The sequence below is a fragment of the Dromiciops gliroides genome, chromosome 2 (assembly GCF_019393635.1).
Source record: "Dromiciops gliroides isolate mDroGli1 chromosome 2, mDroGli1.pri, whole genome shotgun sequence".
In the NCBI taxonomy this organism is placed as follows: Eukaryota; Metazoa; Chordata; class Mammalia; order Microbiotheria; family Microbiotheriidae; genus Dromiciops; species Dromiciops gliroides.
Window position 1 is genome coordinate 635,536,103 of NC_057862.1, and position 17,280 is coordinate 635,553,382.

The 17,280-nt window shown below is 44.0% G+C and overlaps 1 protein-coding gene across 1 annotated transcript in view; it reads left to right on the top strand.

The window, feature by feature from the left end:
* The window catches only part of CMTM3 (CKLF like MARVEL transmembrane domain containing 3), a 35,199-nt gene that overhangs the window by 15,432 nt on the left and 2,487 nt on the right, over window positions 1-17,280 (top strand). The window contains exons 2-4 of the mRNA XM_043981454.1: window positions 6,017-6,172; window positions 12,341-12,436; window positions 16,010-16,130. Of these exons, the coding sequence (XP_043837389.1) occupies window positions 6,017-6,172; window positions 12,341-12,436; window positions 16,010-16,130 (373 nt within the window). The remainder of the gene's footprint in view (window positions 1-6,016; window positions 6,173-12,340; window positions 12,437-16,009; window positions 16,131-17,280) is intronic.

Here is a 17,280-nt window from a genome sequence, read left to right on the forward strand (position 1 = left end):
CCTCCAGGCAGGGAGCAAGGGGAAGGCGGGGGAGGGGGGGCAGCAGGATTTTTCTGCCTGGACAGGCATGAGGAGAGCCCGGAAGTGAGCAGAGGCAGGAGAACAATTTGTACAATGACAACACTATTGTAAACGCCAACAACTTAGAAATAAAATGACTGGCCATAATTTCAGAGGACTCGCTATGCTGTCCATCCCCTGCCCAAGAGGGAGCACACAGTGCAGGGTGACATGTAGAGGTTTGGGGGCATGGCTAGTATAGACTACTAATCCTTATAGACATATGTAATACAATTACATATTATAACATCACGTTTAATAAGATAGTATATCTATAATGTAATGTATCATGTCATAATATATCATGCATGATATAATGGAATAAACATATAATAAATTAATTATCCTATTCAAGATAACATAGTAAACATAAAATATGATGCATCTATTATACACGACATATTATACTATAGACTCTTAGCCAAGGCAGATAAGGATCATCGTATCTAGAGCTGCAAAGTACATTCTCTGGTCTGAACCTATTATTTTTCAGAAGAAATTAAGGGCCAGACAGGGGAAGCATCCAGCCCAGAGTCATAGAAGAAGGTGATACCAGTGCTAGGACTTAAAAGTGTCTTCCGACTTGAAATCTTTACTTCTACCCCCCGACTCCTTCCTTGCTACCTACAAAAGTGCCTGATTATTCTCAAATTTCAAAAACCTTCACCTGGCCATCCCCTCAGTGTATCATTCCATATCTTTTCTTCCTTTCAAGCCAAACTCCAAGAAAAAGCTATATACAGTCCCTGCCTCCTCTCACTTCCCCTTCCAGCCTGGCTTCTACTCTGCCACTCAATGGGAAACTGATTTCTTCCAGGTCACCAGTGATCACTTTGTTGTTCAATGTAAAGGACTTTTTCTCAATCCTGGCCTCACTTGACCACTTTACATCAAAAAGCTGATAGACAGGAGATTAAAATGTGTATTGGAGGTGGAGAGAGAGGGAGTGCCAAACAAGAATGTGCACTTTCTCCTAATAGCAGTAGGGAGCCAGTGAAGTTTCTTGAGCAGGAGCAATATGATCAGCTTTAGGAATACCAGTTTGACTGCTGGGTAGAGAATGGAAGGGACCGCCAATTAGGAAGTCATTGTAATAGTCTTTTTTAGTCTCAGGACCCTATTACATTAAAAAAAAACAACTGGTGTTTATGTGGATTATATCTATTGATATTTACCATATTAGAGATGAAAGCATCTTAGTATTATTTTGGGCATAGTTTCAACCTCACAGATCCACTCCCCCACCAAAGGATCTGGGTAGTTCCCTGCACCCCACTTTGAGAATTGCTGGTCTAGACAAGGGGTGGTAAGGGTCTGGACTGGGGTGGTTGTGTGATTGATACACAGCTCAAGTGCGCCCTTGATTCCCTCAGTTATTAGCTCCCCTCCCAAACTCATCACTGGGTTGTTATTTTGTATAGCTCTTGCATTTACTTATCTGCGGACATACTGTTTCCTCCCCTTAGAATGAAGGCAAGAACTGTCTCACCTTTGTATCTGTATCCCCTTGCTTAGCACATTGCCTGACTGTAGTAGGTGCATTGATTGAAATTAGGTGTCCACATCTCCTTCAGGCAGGAGCTGAATCACCAGGGGGGCCGCTGCTCCCCTCTTCCTCCTCCCCAACCTGAGCCAAACTTTCAGAGAGTGACATGGTTCATTCCCAACAACCAACCGGGGAGCCCCAGTCAGTGTGTGAGTGTTCAGTAGCAGAGAGAGGGGCAGGAGTAGGGACACATATATAGTCCCTGCCTTCCAGGAATCACACCCAAAAGACATAGAGAATGAACAACTCATTTCCACAGCACTTGAAGATGAATAAAGTGCTTTCCTCATGATGACAGCTGTTGGACAATTCTGGGAAGGGGTTAGAGAATGGAAGATTCCTGGGCAGGGAAGGAAGGACTTGGGCTGGGACATTTCTTTGCTGTTGTCTGTCCAGGAAGGGGGAAGGCAGCCCCTAAGCCAGGAGGATATAGGCAAAGAGATCTGAGCCCTCCAGTATGTGATATGGCTCGTGGGGAACAGGCAGAGTTTGCAGCACAGAGAAGAAAGCATTGCTGGAAGGCCAAAGATTCTTAGTGGAATGGAAAGAGACTTCCCCTTGCTAGTCTTGGTTCCTCTTCTGTAAAACTCAGATGATTTCTCAGTCCCTTATGGACCCAAACCCTGTGATCAGGATGAGTCTGAGGGGGGTCACTTAGTTCAATGGGGATCCCTAGTCCAAGAACCTTATTTTACAAGTGAGGAGGAAACTGAGGCTCAGAGAAGGAAGTGTATTTGTCCAAGGTCATACAATTCCTGTCTTTTAAAACCCCCTCCCCCCTCCACCGTTCACTCTCTGTAGATAACAAGAGACAAACACAGAGGCCAGTTTCTGCTCCGTCAGAGGAAGTTGAAGGAAGAATCATAGATGTGAAATTACTAAGGCGAACCATGACACATTTATTTTTATATTTTTACATATTCAAGACTTACAAAGTGCCCTGGGTACATTTTCTCATCTGATCTTGCCAATTGCCCAGTGAAGGAGGCAGTAAAAATGTGATTTTAGATAAGGGGAAACTGAGGCTGGGAGGTATTTCTAACTCCAGGCCAAGGCTCTTTCCACCTCTTATACTCTGCTGAAAAGGAAATGTTCAAACTTGTCTTCAGCTGCCCTTAAGAGAATGGGAGTTTGGGGGTCATCCACATAGTAAGCATTATTGCACAACATTGGGTTTGCTTAGAATCAAAGGAAGTGAGTTAAGGTCTGGTGCTTGTCTTCAAAGGAGAGAAACTGATAGAAAGTCATGTGTAAAAATAGACATATATGTGTGTATGCGTATATGTAGACATGCATGTAGGTCTATCTATCTACATATCTGAAACACGGGGTTTACACATATTAATTTAGCCACATTCAGTGAACAGTTCTGGATAATCAGTTCAGGTCCGACCCTGTCACCCCACTCTCCATTCAATAAACTCCAACAGGCCCCTTTCATCCCCAGGATCAAATATAGAAGTCTTCTGTTTGGCATTCAGAGCCCGTCAGAACCTGTCCTCCTCTTACTTTTCTATTCTTAAACCTTACCCCCTTGACATATACTTGACAATCCAATACTACCAGCCTCCTTGCAGTTCCCCAGACAAGACATGGTATCTCCTGTCTCCAGGCATTTTCTCTGGCTGTCCTCCAATTGCCTAGAATTCTCTCCCTCCCCATCTCTACCTCTTCTTGGCTTTGCTGGTGTCCTTCAAGTCTCTGCTTAAAATTCCACCTTCTATAGGAAGCCTTTCCCCATGACAGAAAGGCTAAGAGGAGGTAAATGACTTTCAATGATTCAAAGAGTGGGTTTTAAAATTTTTTAATTCAAATCCTTTTTCAATGCGCAAGTATTTGTTTTTCTATGTTTCTACCTCAACCCCAGCTGAAAAAAGAAATGCAAAACCCCATAAAAATATGAATAGTCAAGCAAAACAAATTCCCAAATTGGCCATGTTGTTAATTCTAGTGCCTTCTTTCTGTTGAGTATTACCAATTTATCCTTTATATAGCTTGTTTGTACACAGTTGTTTGCGTGTTTGTCTCCATTAGACTTGGAACTCCTTGAGTAAGACTGTCTTTCACCTTATCCCCAGCACTTAGCACCAGCCTGACACATAGTAGGTGCTTGATAAATGCTTAATAATTGACTGAAAATAATGTCACTCTTCTCACTGATTATTTTCTGTTTTGGAAAAGAATTTTTCACAAAAAAATGTTATTCATGTTAACAAATAATGGGTTTATTAGTTTTAAATGCTTTTAAATGGATGACCATTTTAATTTCCAATATAGTAAATATTGATAGTTATAACCTACATAAACAAAACCTCTTTGGAGTCCTCAATAATCTTTAAAAGCATAAAGGGGGGCAGCTGGGTGGCTCAGTGGATAAAGCACTGGCCCTGGATTCAGGAGGACCTGAGTTCAAATTGGGCCTCAGACACTTGACACTTACTAGCTGTGTGACCTTGGGAAAGTCACTTAACCCTCATTGCCCCACCCCCCCAAAAAAGCCTAAAAGGGTCCTGATACCAAAAAATTCAAAAAATGCTATTCTAAGATATCTTTCAGCTCCAATAAGCTCTTCTAAGGGCTCTTCCTGATGATATTCTTGGGTTTCTAAATACAAGGTGCTTATGATTCCTCCCTCTTTCTTTTGCCTTCATATATTGTAGCTCTGGAAAAAGTGGGAAATTCATTGTAAACTCTAAAGTGCTGTGTAAATATGGGGCATTCCGCAGGGGTCTTGATTCAGAGATACCCTCATTGACCTTAGTTAATCTTTAAGGCTCTGGCCATTTAGAAAAGAATCCAGAATTACTCAACCCTCCACAACAGCATTAATTAAATCCTAGGAGCAGTTTCAATGTAGTTGAAGGGGGAATTCACTGGACTAAGAGTCAAGAGGTCTAGGCTCCAGCCTCAGCTCTGGAATGAATTCCCTGGGCGACTCTGGCAAGTTACTTCACCAGTCTGGGCTCCAGATGAGGAAACCCCTGAAAAATGGGGTTAATCATCCCTACTCTGACCCAAGTAACAGGGCTGTGAGGATTAAGTGATAAATTCCATGGGGAAAGGGTTTGCCTGGTATAAAGCTAAAATGTAAGCTCCCCGAGGCAGGAATTATTTCATTTTTGTTTTTGCATTCTTAGGACCTAGCATAGAGTCTGATAAATTATAGACACTTAGCAAATGCTTATTGCTTGGTTAAAGGGCCATAGAAATGTTAAGGGATTATTATTAATTTTCCTTTCCTTCACTAATTCTTCTAGTTCTTTAAAAGTACAATTTGAGAAAGAATTTTAAGTAAGGTTTCTCCTGTTTGTGACAGTCTAAGAGAAGTAAATAACTTGCAATGATTTGAAATGAGTGTTTACTCTGTTATTTTTTAATTCAACTTGTTTTTTTTGAACAAGAAGCATTTGTTTTTCTCTCTTCCTCCTCATCCCTAAAGGGAAAACCCCCCACACTCCTCATGCAAATATGCATAGCCAAGCAAAAACAAATTCCCCCATTGGTCATGTCCAAAAATATATCTCATTCTGCATATTCTTCGTATTTAGTCTATCACCTTGCAGGAATTGGGTAGAATGTGTCATCACCAGTCCTCTGAAATCGCAGTTGATCGTGGTGTTGACCAGAGTTCCTAAATCTTTCAAAGCTGATCATTTTTACAATGTTGTTGTTATTATGTAAGCTGTTCTCCTGGTTCTGCTCACTTCACTCTGCATCTGTTCATATAGGTCTTCCCAGGGTTCTCTGAAACCATTTCTTGCACCATTCTTTTAATAACATAATAGTATTTCATTACATATACCATAATATGGTCAACCATTCCCCAACTGATGGGCACTCCATTCCTTTCCAGTTCTTTGCCAACAAAAAAAGAGTTATGCAAATGTTCAAACAGATCCTTTTCTTTTTATCTATTTGGGGTATAAGCCTAATGGTTTAATTATCACTTTTTGCTCTCCAGAATGGCCGAATCAATTCATAGCTCCACCAGCAATACATTCGTGATCCTGTTTTCCTACAAAGCCTGCAACATTTGCCTTCCTCCCTTTTTTTTTTAGTTATCTTCAATAGTCTGTTTCCAGTGAGGGGTCCCTCCCCTTTCCTGTCCATCTAGATTTTAAGCTCCTTGAGAGCAGGGCTTTTCTTTCTTTTGTATCTCCAGGGCTTAATGGAGCACCTGGCACATAGTAGGTGCTTAATAAATGTTTATTGGCTGATTAATCTTGGGGGGAACCAGATAACTGTTACAGCCCCTTCACACTGTTGTTTTTCCCCCTTTCTCACTTCAGCCAAGGGGCAGTGGGAAGGAGGCAGGAATAGAAAGAGAAAGGTGTGAGATGCCTAAGGCCAGGGACAGAGAAGCAAATTCAGCTTTTCCCCAGAGGAAGCTGAGCCTCATCTCCTTGGCAGGTGCTCTCTTTCATCATCTTCATCTGCTACATGGCGTCCTCAGCAGCACCCTTCCTGACGGTGCCCCTCTTGATGTTCCTGCTGGCCCTCGCTTTCCTCTTTGGCTACTTCCTGAAGATCAACGAGAAGTTCTCAGGAATGTGCTGGCCTCTCTCGGTAAGCAAGCTGTGGAATCAAGGTGGGCAGGGAGGGAGGAAAAGATGAGGGTAATTTCATGTTATGGGACGTTGGACTGCTGGATGGTCAGAGCTGGAAGGGAACTTACAAGACAGTCTAGCCCAAACCCCTTATTTTACAGATAAAAAACTGAAGCCCAGTGAGAAGTAACTTTCCCAAGGCCATAAAGCTAGTAAGTAGTAGTTAGAATTCAAATGCAGTATTCTTATATCACCCCCCACCCCATGCCTAATGTTCTTCCTCCTCATCTCTGCCTCTTAACTTCCTTCAAGACCCACCTCAGATCCCACCTTCTGCAGGAGGCCTTCCCTGATCCCTCCCTCCCCAAGCCACTAGTGCCTTCCCATCTGAGACCACTGTCCATCAGCCCTGTATATGTTTTTTATGAACCTAGTTATTTACATTCTATCTCCCCCAACTAAAATTGAGGGCAGGCTCTGTTCTTGCCTTCCTTTGTATTCCCAGGATTTAGCACATTTATCTAGCATAGAGTAAACACTTAATTAATGTTGGAATGAATTGACCATACCATGCAGCCTCTGAGGGGACTACGGGTCTGATCTTGCTCAGACGGAGTGGGTCCTTTTTGATGAGAGTGAAAAAGCAAAAATCAGAGGGGCTTTAGTCACTCCTTAACAAGAATGGGGGGGGGGGGTAGAGTATCCACTGACATGCGGAGAGCTTATCTCACTGAGCCCATAAACACAGGCATCCCAGGGAAGATGTTCCTGGAAGTTTGGCAGGTCAAGTCCAAACATGTAGCACAGAAATGACTGGTCAATGGAATGATCGCCCTCCAGTCTTCATGGACTGTGTGCTTCCCGAAAGAAAGGACCATTTCTTCTCTAGACTTTGCATCACCCAAAGCTTTTTCCGCTGAGTTCACAAATAAATACAAGGTGATGGGGGTATGGGGAGCAGAGCTCAGCAGCACTGTGGTTCTCAATTGAGTATGCTCTGAATTAGAGGGGATCTAGCCCTTGTAATGACACGCACATGCCTGAGCTTCTCCCAAACAAAACGTGCTGGGATTCCTCACACCCAAGAATAATCTTGTGCCAAGAACAGAACACTTTGGAGAGCCACTCCACTAGAAGCTGGGGCGAGCAGGAACAACCTCGTGGAGGTCTTGGCACCTGATCTGAGTCTAGAAGGAAACTTGGGGTTTAGGAGGTAGAGGTGAGAGGGAAATGCGTTCTGGGCTTGGCTGACAAAGTATGCAAAGGCCCATGGATGGAAAGTCAGGTGTCAGGGACTCTAGTAGGAGGGCCAGTTTACTTGGGATACAGTGAGTAAAGGAGAATGATGGATAAAGCTAAAAGGTCGAGCTGGAATCAGATTGTGAAGGGAATAAGATGATTATAATTATATCTGTGCTACCATTTAAAATAATTAATTTTTTATTTGAGAGTCAAATAAGATGCAAAATACTTCATAATCATAAATCACTATACCAGCATGTCTTTGTTAATTCTACCTTAATTCCCCACTCCCCCTCTGTGTTTGGACACTTGCCTTAGAAGTGATTTAAAGAAAAAAGCAACCACGGAACTGATCTAACGTGGAACACATGATTCGGGGGTAGAGCGGGACCCAGGGATACCAAGCATGGACTTGTGTAAAGTGGGTCTTTTTTCCCCAGTTGCTGAACCTAATTTCAAGGAGACTGCGTTTTCTTTATTGACCACCAGGTGTCGCTGTTGTCCTAAACTGATCTACAGTTAATTAAGGAATTATGGAGTCAAAGGAATTTGAGGATTTTTAAGAAGTTATATGTTGTTAGATAGACAGACAGACAGATAGAGACAGAGAAAGATGATAGATATTTTTATCTATGTATACACACATACGTGTATATGTGTATACAACCACATATATATTTGTAACTAACATTCATGTATTTGTATTATTTATATATTTATATGAATAGATTAATATATTTAATGGTGCATTATAATATTATGCCATAACATAATAAAACATGATAATATATCATTGTAATATATTATATAATTGATACTATATTTTACAATATATATTTCCACATGTATATACAAATATGTATTTATAACTATACATATATATTTATAACTAACCTTCACATATATACATATATGTATGTGTGTATTATATATATGTATATATAATATATTATGTGTGTGTGAATGTTAGTTATAAAGATCCTCAGTGCATCATGTTCATCTAGTCTAAGTGAAGCTCAATCAAATTAAGTGATGCACTCACTCAAGGGCATAGAATTAATGGAAAAGCTGGGGCTAAAACTGATGATTCCCAGATCTACTTATGCAGTCCTAACCCCTCCTAACTTCCAGTCTTGACTTTCCAGTTGCCTATTAGACATCTTGAACTGGATGTCTTGACATGTTAAATGCCACCTGTCCAAAAGTTATTATCATCCCTCCCAAGCTCTGTGGAGGGCACCAACATCCTCCCATTCATTACCCTCCCGCTCTCACCTGGAATATCCAATTAATCATCAAGTCCCATGAATTCTGCCTTCGGAGCATGACTTCTCTATGCCAAGTCTCTCCCTGCTCCAGACTATCCTGGACTCCGCTGCCAGAGAGATTTTCCTAAAGTATCAGTCCGGCCATGCCCCTCCGCCCTTATTCAGTAAACTCCGGTGGCTCCCTCTCACCCCAGGATCCAATAGGAAATGCTCTACTTGGCATCCAAGTCTCTTCATAGCCTGGCTCCTCCTACTCTTCCAGTTTTCCTTACACCTTCCTCCCCTCCCCATACTCTGTGGTCTGATGGCACTGCCCTTCTCTTTGAACAAAACCCTTCATCTCCTCCTCTGGGCGTTTCCTCTGGCTACCCTCCATGCCTGGAGGGCTTCCCCTTCCCATCATGCCTGGAGGGCTTCCCCCTCCCCATCATGCCTGGAGGGGTCCCTCTCTCCTCCATGCCTGGAGTACTCCTCCCCATCATGCCCGGAGGGCTCCCCCTCCCCATCATGCCTGGAGTGGTCCCCCTCCCCATCATGGCTTCCCTGGTGTCCTTCAAGTTCCAGCTAAAATTCTGCCTTCTATGAAAAGGTTTTCCTGATTCCCTTTTGATTCCAGCGTCGTCCCTCTGTTGACTGTCCCCAGTTTATCCTGTATCTATCTGCTTTGTACCTAGTTGTTTGTGTCTCATCTCTTCCATTCCACTGTGAGCTCTGGAGGGGCAGGGACTGTCTTTTGCCATTCTTTGTATCCCCGGTGCTCAGCATGGTGCCCTGCATATAGTAGGTGCTTCATAAATGTTTATTGACTAACTAAAACCCAGGCCTTTTGCTTCCTGGGCTGAAGGAGATAGGAAGCAGTTTCCCCATAGCAGTCTCATCCATAGCATATCTAGAGCTGGAAGGGACATCAGAAGCCACCTAGTCCCCCTCCCTTCATTTCTAGAGAGGTTAAGTGATTTACCCAAAGCCACAGAGGTCATGATTTGCAGGGCCAGGATCCAAACCCAGGTAACTCTGACTATACTTCCAGAAGGTAAGAGAGAATTGTGACTATATGATTCTTGTGATGGCAAATGGAAAAGAGGTCCAAAACTTTAACATGTCATCTCTTCTTTCTCTGATACTAGTCCCTAAGTCCACACTGGCCTGGGACACCTGGGTTCTCATCTTAGATTTTTTTATTAACTCCACATACGATCTTTCCCTGCCTCCAGCTCTGAGCAAGAAAATCAGCTCACATTTCAATAGCCCATCATTCAAGTGTACAAAGCACTGGATGCCAATCTGCTCCATCGGGTCTAGGGGAGGACTAGCAGGAGCTTAGGTGGAGGACCTTGAGTCCACGTGACATAAAGAGCATCTAATTAAAGGAACTGAGGGTGTCTAGCCTACAGAAGATAAGATTCAAGACTTTCATGTGGAAGAGAGATGAAGCTTGTTCTGTCTTGACCCCAAAGGGCAGAACCAGGTGGAAGTTATAAAAAGTCAAATTTAGACTTGATACCAGGAAAAACTTCCGAGCTATTCAAGGTGTCTAAAAGTGCGATTGCAGTTGGCTGCCACGGGAGGTAGTGAGTTGCCCATCACTGGCAATCTTCAATGAATGGCTGGATGATCATTTGAGTATATTATAGTGGAGATTTCTTTTTCAGGTCCAAGCAAGATGGCCACCAAGATCTCTTTCAACTCTATAGTTCTCAGAGGTGGCATAAGTATTATTAGCTCCATTTAATAGATAAGGAACACAGTGGATAGAGCACCGGCCTTGGAGTCAGGAGTACCTGAGTTCAAATCCAGCCTCAGACACTTAACACACACTTACTAGCTGTGTGACCCTGGGCAAATCACTTAACCCCAATTGCCTCACTAAAAAAAAAAAATAGATAAGGAACAGAAATATCTGAGACCCAGGGGTAGGGACCTGCCCAATTAGTAAATGCCAAAACCAATGACCAAAACCCAGTGCTGCCTGCCCATCTGTCTAAGAAAGACCCAGATGCTAAAGCCTGAACTTGGCCTCAGCCCGCCTCCCCTCCTTAGGGTGAGTGGTTGGCTTCACAAGGTAACTTGGGGTTTGGAACTAGATTTTTTTCTTCCCTATTTATTTAATCAGGTTTTTAAAAACTGGGACAATGAACTCTTTTGTCTCATGTAGTTTTCATTTATGATTTCTTGAAATACAGTTTTGGAAAAACAGACATTGAAAAAGCCAATTGGGACCCAAATGGAGCTACTTGACTATGCCTTTAAATCCAAATCAGCCGCTCTCACCGATTGGCCAACAATAGGCCCCAGCCCGAGCCTCACTTGCTCACTGTTTGGGTTTGATGGCTCAGAGTAAGTGTAAATGGCAATTGTTTCTGTTCTGGCCAAAAATCCTATGGGTCTTCCCTTCCCTGACTGATTCTTTTGTTTGGGAAGGTAAAGTAGGCTATCTTTTACCTCCATTCTTACCTAGCCTTTAACTACTGAATGGGTGTTGCCTCAGACAAACTGAGGCCTGGGAAAGACCTTAGCTTAAAAAGGCCAACATCTCTCACTGCATCCTGGGGCCATCGCCGGTATGTCTCACCACTGGACGACATTGATTCTGGAGGAGAGAGTGAGGCTGATGACTTTGCACAGCTCTTCCTCACTTAAAGCCAATTCACTTGCAAGTCAAGACATCACCCTCCTGATGTCACTGGTTCAGTCTTCTAGACTGAACAACAAAAAACAATGAAAGGTTGATAAGGCCACACCTTAGAGCAGACCCGGCTACAGAAAAGGCATTGAGACCATGACATTGTACTAAGAATAAAAGAATTAGAAACCAAATTCAAGCGCCATTGAAAGAGAAACAAGACAAACCTTGAAAGGTTATTTTCCATGTCCTTTATATCTCCCCTGGCCCAAAATGAGCTTCCTTTCTATCTCCAACCAGGCCTGTGTTGGTTCCTGAAATTTCCACTTAACCACTCCTGTGTTAATGAAATGGCCATTAAAGGTTCTTTTGGGACCAGGCTTCTAGTTTTAGCTCTCCTTGGGGAGTAGCCCCCTGACCGTGTGTCTGTCACATACGTTATCAAATGTATAGAAAAGATCTTTGTAACCTCTAGTTGACTCTGTGTGTGTGTGTGTGTGTGTGTGTGTGTGTGTGTGGTTTGTTCTCATAGTTCTTATTACCTGGTGGAAGAAAACCCCATTAGGGCTTCAGCAGAAATGTACCAATGAGCTCACTAGCAATAAGCAGGCCCTAGAGGAAACAGAGAAGAGGCAGGTCCATTTTAATGAGAGGCAGGGGGAGAAAAGTCTCAAATTAAGGAAGTCTTAAGTGGGAAAGATTGGAGGCCTGGACTGAAGGGTCTCTTGTAGCATCTCTTTAAGCTCTAGTCCGTGTCTCAAGGGCCTTTGAAGCTCTCACAGAACATTCTCGGACGTTCCTGTCATCTCTAATTCTGTGAAATGTGGAGGAAAGGGCTTCCCAACAAAGACCTCAGCAGCCCACCAGGGATCTCCCAGCACATTTGATTGCCCATTCACTGGCTCCCAGCTCAGGTCCTGCCCACCTTTCCCAAACCACTCAGTGTGGACAGCTGAGACCCAATCTCCTCCTGAAATTGAGCTCAGAAGAGGAAGCTGTCACCTACTCCTCAGACTACTTCTTCTGATTCTCTGCAATTATGCTCTCTTCCCAGGACTTCCTTCGATGTGTCATAGGCGCCATCATCTACTTTGCCATCTCCATCGCTGCGGTCTCCAAGTATTCGGATGGGGCTGCCAAAGCAGCTGGAGTAAGTAGCTGATAGGCAGGCTTTGGGCTGAGAAATTGTGAGCTTCCATCTGTGTGCCTCTGTTCCCCTACAGCACTGAGCTAGGATGCGGGAGAACGGCCTTGAGTTTCGACTCTGCCACTTACTGGCTGGGTGACCCTGTGTGAGCCACTTCCTCACTCTGGATCCTTCTCAGTAGAACAGGAACATAACTATACTTAGACTATGCCTTATAGGGTTGGAGGATCAAAGAAAACGCGAGTTAAGCCTTAGATGCAAGAGTGAGTTTTTTTTGGGTGGGTGGGGATTTGATTTTTAAAAATTTTTATTTAAGGGTTCTTCTAGTTGTAATATTTCACAACTGTCTGGCTGACCAAGAGGGCATAAAGACATCTCTGTGTCTGCCCAATCTTAGTATGTTTCATTAACAGTCTGCACACACACCTCTGTTTTCCTACCTACCTTCTACCCTAGTAACTTACACTAGCAGCTTGTGTGTGCCTTAGAGACATGTATGTCTCACCTCCCATTAGATTATAAGCATCCTGGGGCAGCTAGATGGCGCAGTGGATAAAGCACCAGTCCTGGATTCAGGAGGACCTGAATTCAAATCTGGCCTCAGACACTTGATACATACCAGCTGTGTGACCCTGGGCAAGTCACTTAACCCCAATTGCCTCACCAAAAAAAAAAAAAAAGATTATAAGCATCCTGAGGGGAAGGACTGTCCCCTGAGCCTTCGAGCAAAAGGCCTTGTCTACAAGGTGTTCAGTCCAATTGTCTGAAGGCAAAACTGTCGATACTTCCAAAGCCCCATTATTTCATTAGTGTACGTGCTCCTCCAACACACATCAAATCCTTTCTGTGCTCTAGTAAAACTGTTGAAACAACATCTCCTGGTGGCCCACCTTCTCGTAATGAGCTTCAGGCTGGTCCTTGGATGACAATTTGTCTCTAGGACTGTACTTGAAGCCTTTCCAATGTGATAGGACCTTCCAGAACTCGCGGTCTACCGGCATGGCCTAGGGTCACCTCCATCCCACATTGAGGCACCACAGGACTACGGGTATTGACAAAGCATTTCTGAGATGCCGGCACATCACAGGAAATGCAGTGTAGGCTGTTAAGGGTTAAAATTCTAGCTAAACTGTCTAAACTATCTAATGAGTGGTCGCCAATAAATTATAAGCTTTAGCAAGAGTTAGACTTTTAAGCATTTATTAAGGAGAATAAGAATTTGGTAAAGAGAGAGAGAAAAGCCTAGATTCCTATCTATTAAAGGGAGAGCACATTTCTAGCTCCGCTCTCCACCAGAGTCCAGAGGAAAGAGCGCGAGACTGAGCGCCAGTCTCTTCCTTCCTCCTCCCACTAGCCCGCGTCACTTCCTGACTCCTGGTCTTGCCCTCAAAGACCTTCCCTTCATGGGCAGAACTCTTCTACAGTAAGTATCCAGCAGGTGGCGTCATTCCAATCGTTACAAGGCAGTGGGAACTTGGGTTGTTAGCCCCATAGGGAATTTAACAGGTATTGATGGGAGGTGGGGGTGGGGGGAACCTGGGGTAAAATGTAAACTTCAATAATAAACAAAGGGCTTCACTGTAAACCAGCCAACAAATGAATAACAGGGTCCCTGCTTTCGAGGAAGGGAGTCTATTAAATGAATATTTAATGGGGCAGTACATGGTTCCTATGTCTGTCCAGCAGTGTGGAGTCAGTATCTATTTACGAGTTGCAGGAAGAAGAGATGATGGCAGCAGCTAAGGGTGGACAACATGGAGAAGAGACTTGTCCTGTGCTTTGAAGGAAGGGTAGGATTTGGCTAGGCTGAGTGGAGAGAGGTGAGGCGGGCACTCCCGGGCAGAAGAATGATGTGAGCAGAAGCACAGACAGATCTGGGGCTGGGGGAGGGTCTAAGGTCCAGTGAAGAAGCCAGCACTTTTTATTCCTCCCTGTCTGACCTCTCCTTTGCTGGATCTTCATCCAGGTCATACTATAGAATACTGTGTAGCCCCAGGGCTTGGTCCCGGGCCCTCTTCTTTTCTCCCCCTATACTATTCATTTGTAATTTCATCAGCTCCCTTGGCTTCCATTAACATCTGTCTCTGTGCAAATGACTTATCCAGCCCTACCCTCTGCCAGCTTCCAGTCTTGAATCTCCACCTTCCTATGGAACATCTCAAACTGAGTATCTCATAGTCATCTTATACTCGGCATGTCCAAAATCGAACTCACTATCCCTTCCCCCAAACCCTCCCCTCTTCATAACTTTATTGTTACCATTTTTTAAAATTTCATATTTTTAATTTTCAGTTCCAAAAGCTTTCTCCTTCTACTTCCCCCCCATCCATTGAGAAAGCAAGAAATATGATACTCATTATACATATGAAGTCATGCAAAACATTTCCACATTAGCCATACTGTAGAAAGAAGGAAGGAAGGAAGGAAGGAAGGAAGGAAGGAAGGAAGGAAGGAAGGAAGGAAGGAAGGAAGGAAGGAAGGAAGGAAGGAAGGAAGGGAGAAAGAGAGAAAGAGAGAGAGAAAGAAAGAGAGAAAGAGAAAGAAAGCGAGAAAGAGAAAGAAAGCGAGAAAGAGAAAGAAAGCGAGAAAGAGAAAGAAAGAGAGAAAGAGAAAGAAAGAGAGAAAGAAAAAGAAAGAAAAGAAAGAGGAGGAAGGGAAGCAAAAAAGAGGAAAGAAATGCTTTAATCTGCAGTCAGAGTCCATCACTTGTGTGCCTGCAAATGGATACTGCTGAGTCAAAGGGTATGCAGGTTCCCAGGTACTGTTGAGGGTATCTCTGTGCTCGGGTCACTATGACTCACAAGGCAGATATCATCCTCACCTCCTCACTCTCCCCCTGTTGTTTCTACCTCCCTAACATCTCTTATCTCCTGCCCCTGCCCCCTCACCTCCTGCCTGCTGGTCTGCCTGCCACTTCAAACAGTCCTCCATTTGGCTTTCGAAGCCTTCCATAAACTGGCCCCTTCCTGCGACTGCAGCCTTCTAGTGCCACATACTCTGCAAACCGGTGACACCGGGGTCTTTTCTGCTTCCCCAAGAAGAGACTCCATCTCCCAGCTCTGGTCATTTTCACAGACTGTCCCCCATGCCTGGAACACTTACTTTCCCTCCTCATCCTGGCTTCTCCGGCTTCCTTCAGGTCCTAGCTAAAGTCCCAACAACCGCAAGAAGTCTTTCCCGTCCTCTTGAATCTTAGTGCCTTTCCTCTCTGAGTATCTCCACTTCATCCCATCTATAGCATTTTGTACATAGTTGTTTGCATGTTGTCTTCCCCATTAGACTTGGAACTCCTTGAGACCAAGGACCTGTATTGGGGTGGTTTGGGTTTTGAGGTTCTTGCTTTTTTGGCCTTTCTTGGTATCCCCAGCTCTCAGAACAATGTCTGGCCACAGCAGGTACTTAATAAATGCTGGCTGACTCACTATGCCACCCTAGGTTGCCACCTTGCCCCTGCCACCGGTAATCTTGCTAAATGTAGCCGTGGTCCTGACCAGGGCCAGCCATAGACAGAACAAGAAGTTTACCAACACGTTTGTGCCTAGAACCCTGACATGGGCCTGATTTTGTGTCCCACAGATCTTTGGCTTCATTGCCACCATCGTGTACGCCATTGACTTCTACGGCATCTTTAATGACCTGTCCAAATTTCTCAAACAAGGAAATTCTGCCAATGACGCAGAAGCTGAAAAATCAGAAGGTAGGTTGGATGCATCACAGTTTCATGTCCCTAAAAAAACTCTCCTAAAGTACATCGTTGAACAATACTTGCAAGTTCTTTGACTAAAACCCCACACCTCCATCGCAGATGGGTGAATTAATTTGTGCTCCCCCATCTTCATGTTAGAGGGAACAGACAAGGAGGAGTATGCCACTCCATAGGGATATCCATGGGGGGGGGGTAAGGGAGGGGGGAGGAGAGGGATATCCATGGGGGGAGAGAGAGGAGAGAAGGGGGAGGAAGGGAGGGAGGCAGAGAGAGAGAGAGAACAGAATTTTAAAGAAATTGTGCTAAAAATAAGAGATGGCTAACTCCCCAGTTGAGCTGACTTTTGGTCTCCCTTCTGCAGTCTGGCTTTTCATATTTTATAGAATCGGAGCATATTAGAAATAGCTTCAGAACAGAGAACTTTTGAAAGGCCAGGAGATCCGGCAAAGTGGAAAGAGTGTGGGACCCACAGCTCCAACAGAAGGGCTGAGTTTGAGTGTCTAGGTGGCCAGCTGCTCATCAGCTGTGTGACCTTGGATAAGTCTCATCCTCTCAGGGCTTATAAAATGTGGCAGTTCCACTAGAGGATTCCTAAGGACTCTCTAATGCTAGCATTCTACGATTGTGCCCTTAGAAGAGGTTAGAGCAGAGAACACAACACTCCAGGCAGAAGGGGCATAAGCACAGTCTAGAAAGTTGGATCATACAAAGTTAAAGGGAAAAAAAGGGGTTTCAGGAATCTTCTAACCCAACCTGGAGAGAATACCTTACCAAAGGTCATAATGAGTCACAAAAGCATTGAATGTCACATCTGAAAGAAATCTTTCCAACAGCATCCAATCCACCCCATACCTGACTGAAATCCTTCTAAAATATTTGTGGAAAATGGTTATCCGAAAGAAAAAGCAGTGGTTATCTGGTCTCTACTTGGAGACCTCTACTGAGGGAGAGCCCACTACTGCCTGAAGCAGCCCATTTCACTTTTGGACTGCTCTCGTTTTGAGTTTTCCCTCATATTAAGCTAAACTATGCCTCTGAATCTTTTACCCATCGGTGAGGTGGCACGGTGGATAGAGCACTGGACCTGGACTCAGGAAGACCAGAGTTCAAATCTGGCCTTACTATCTGTGTGACCCTAGGC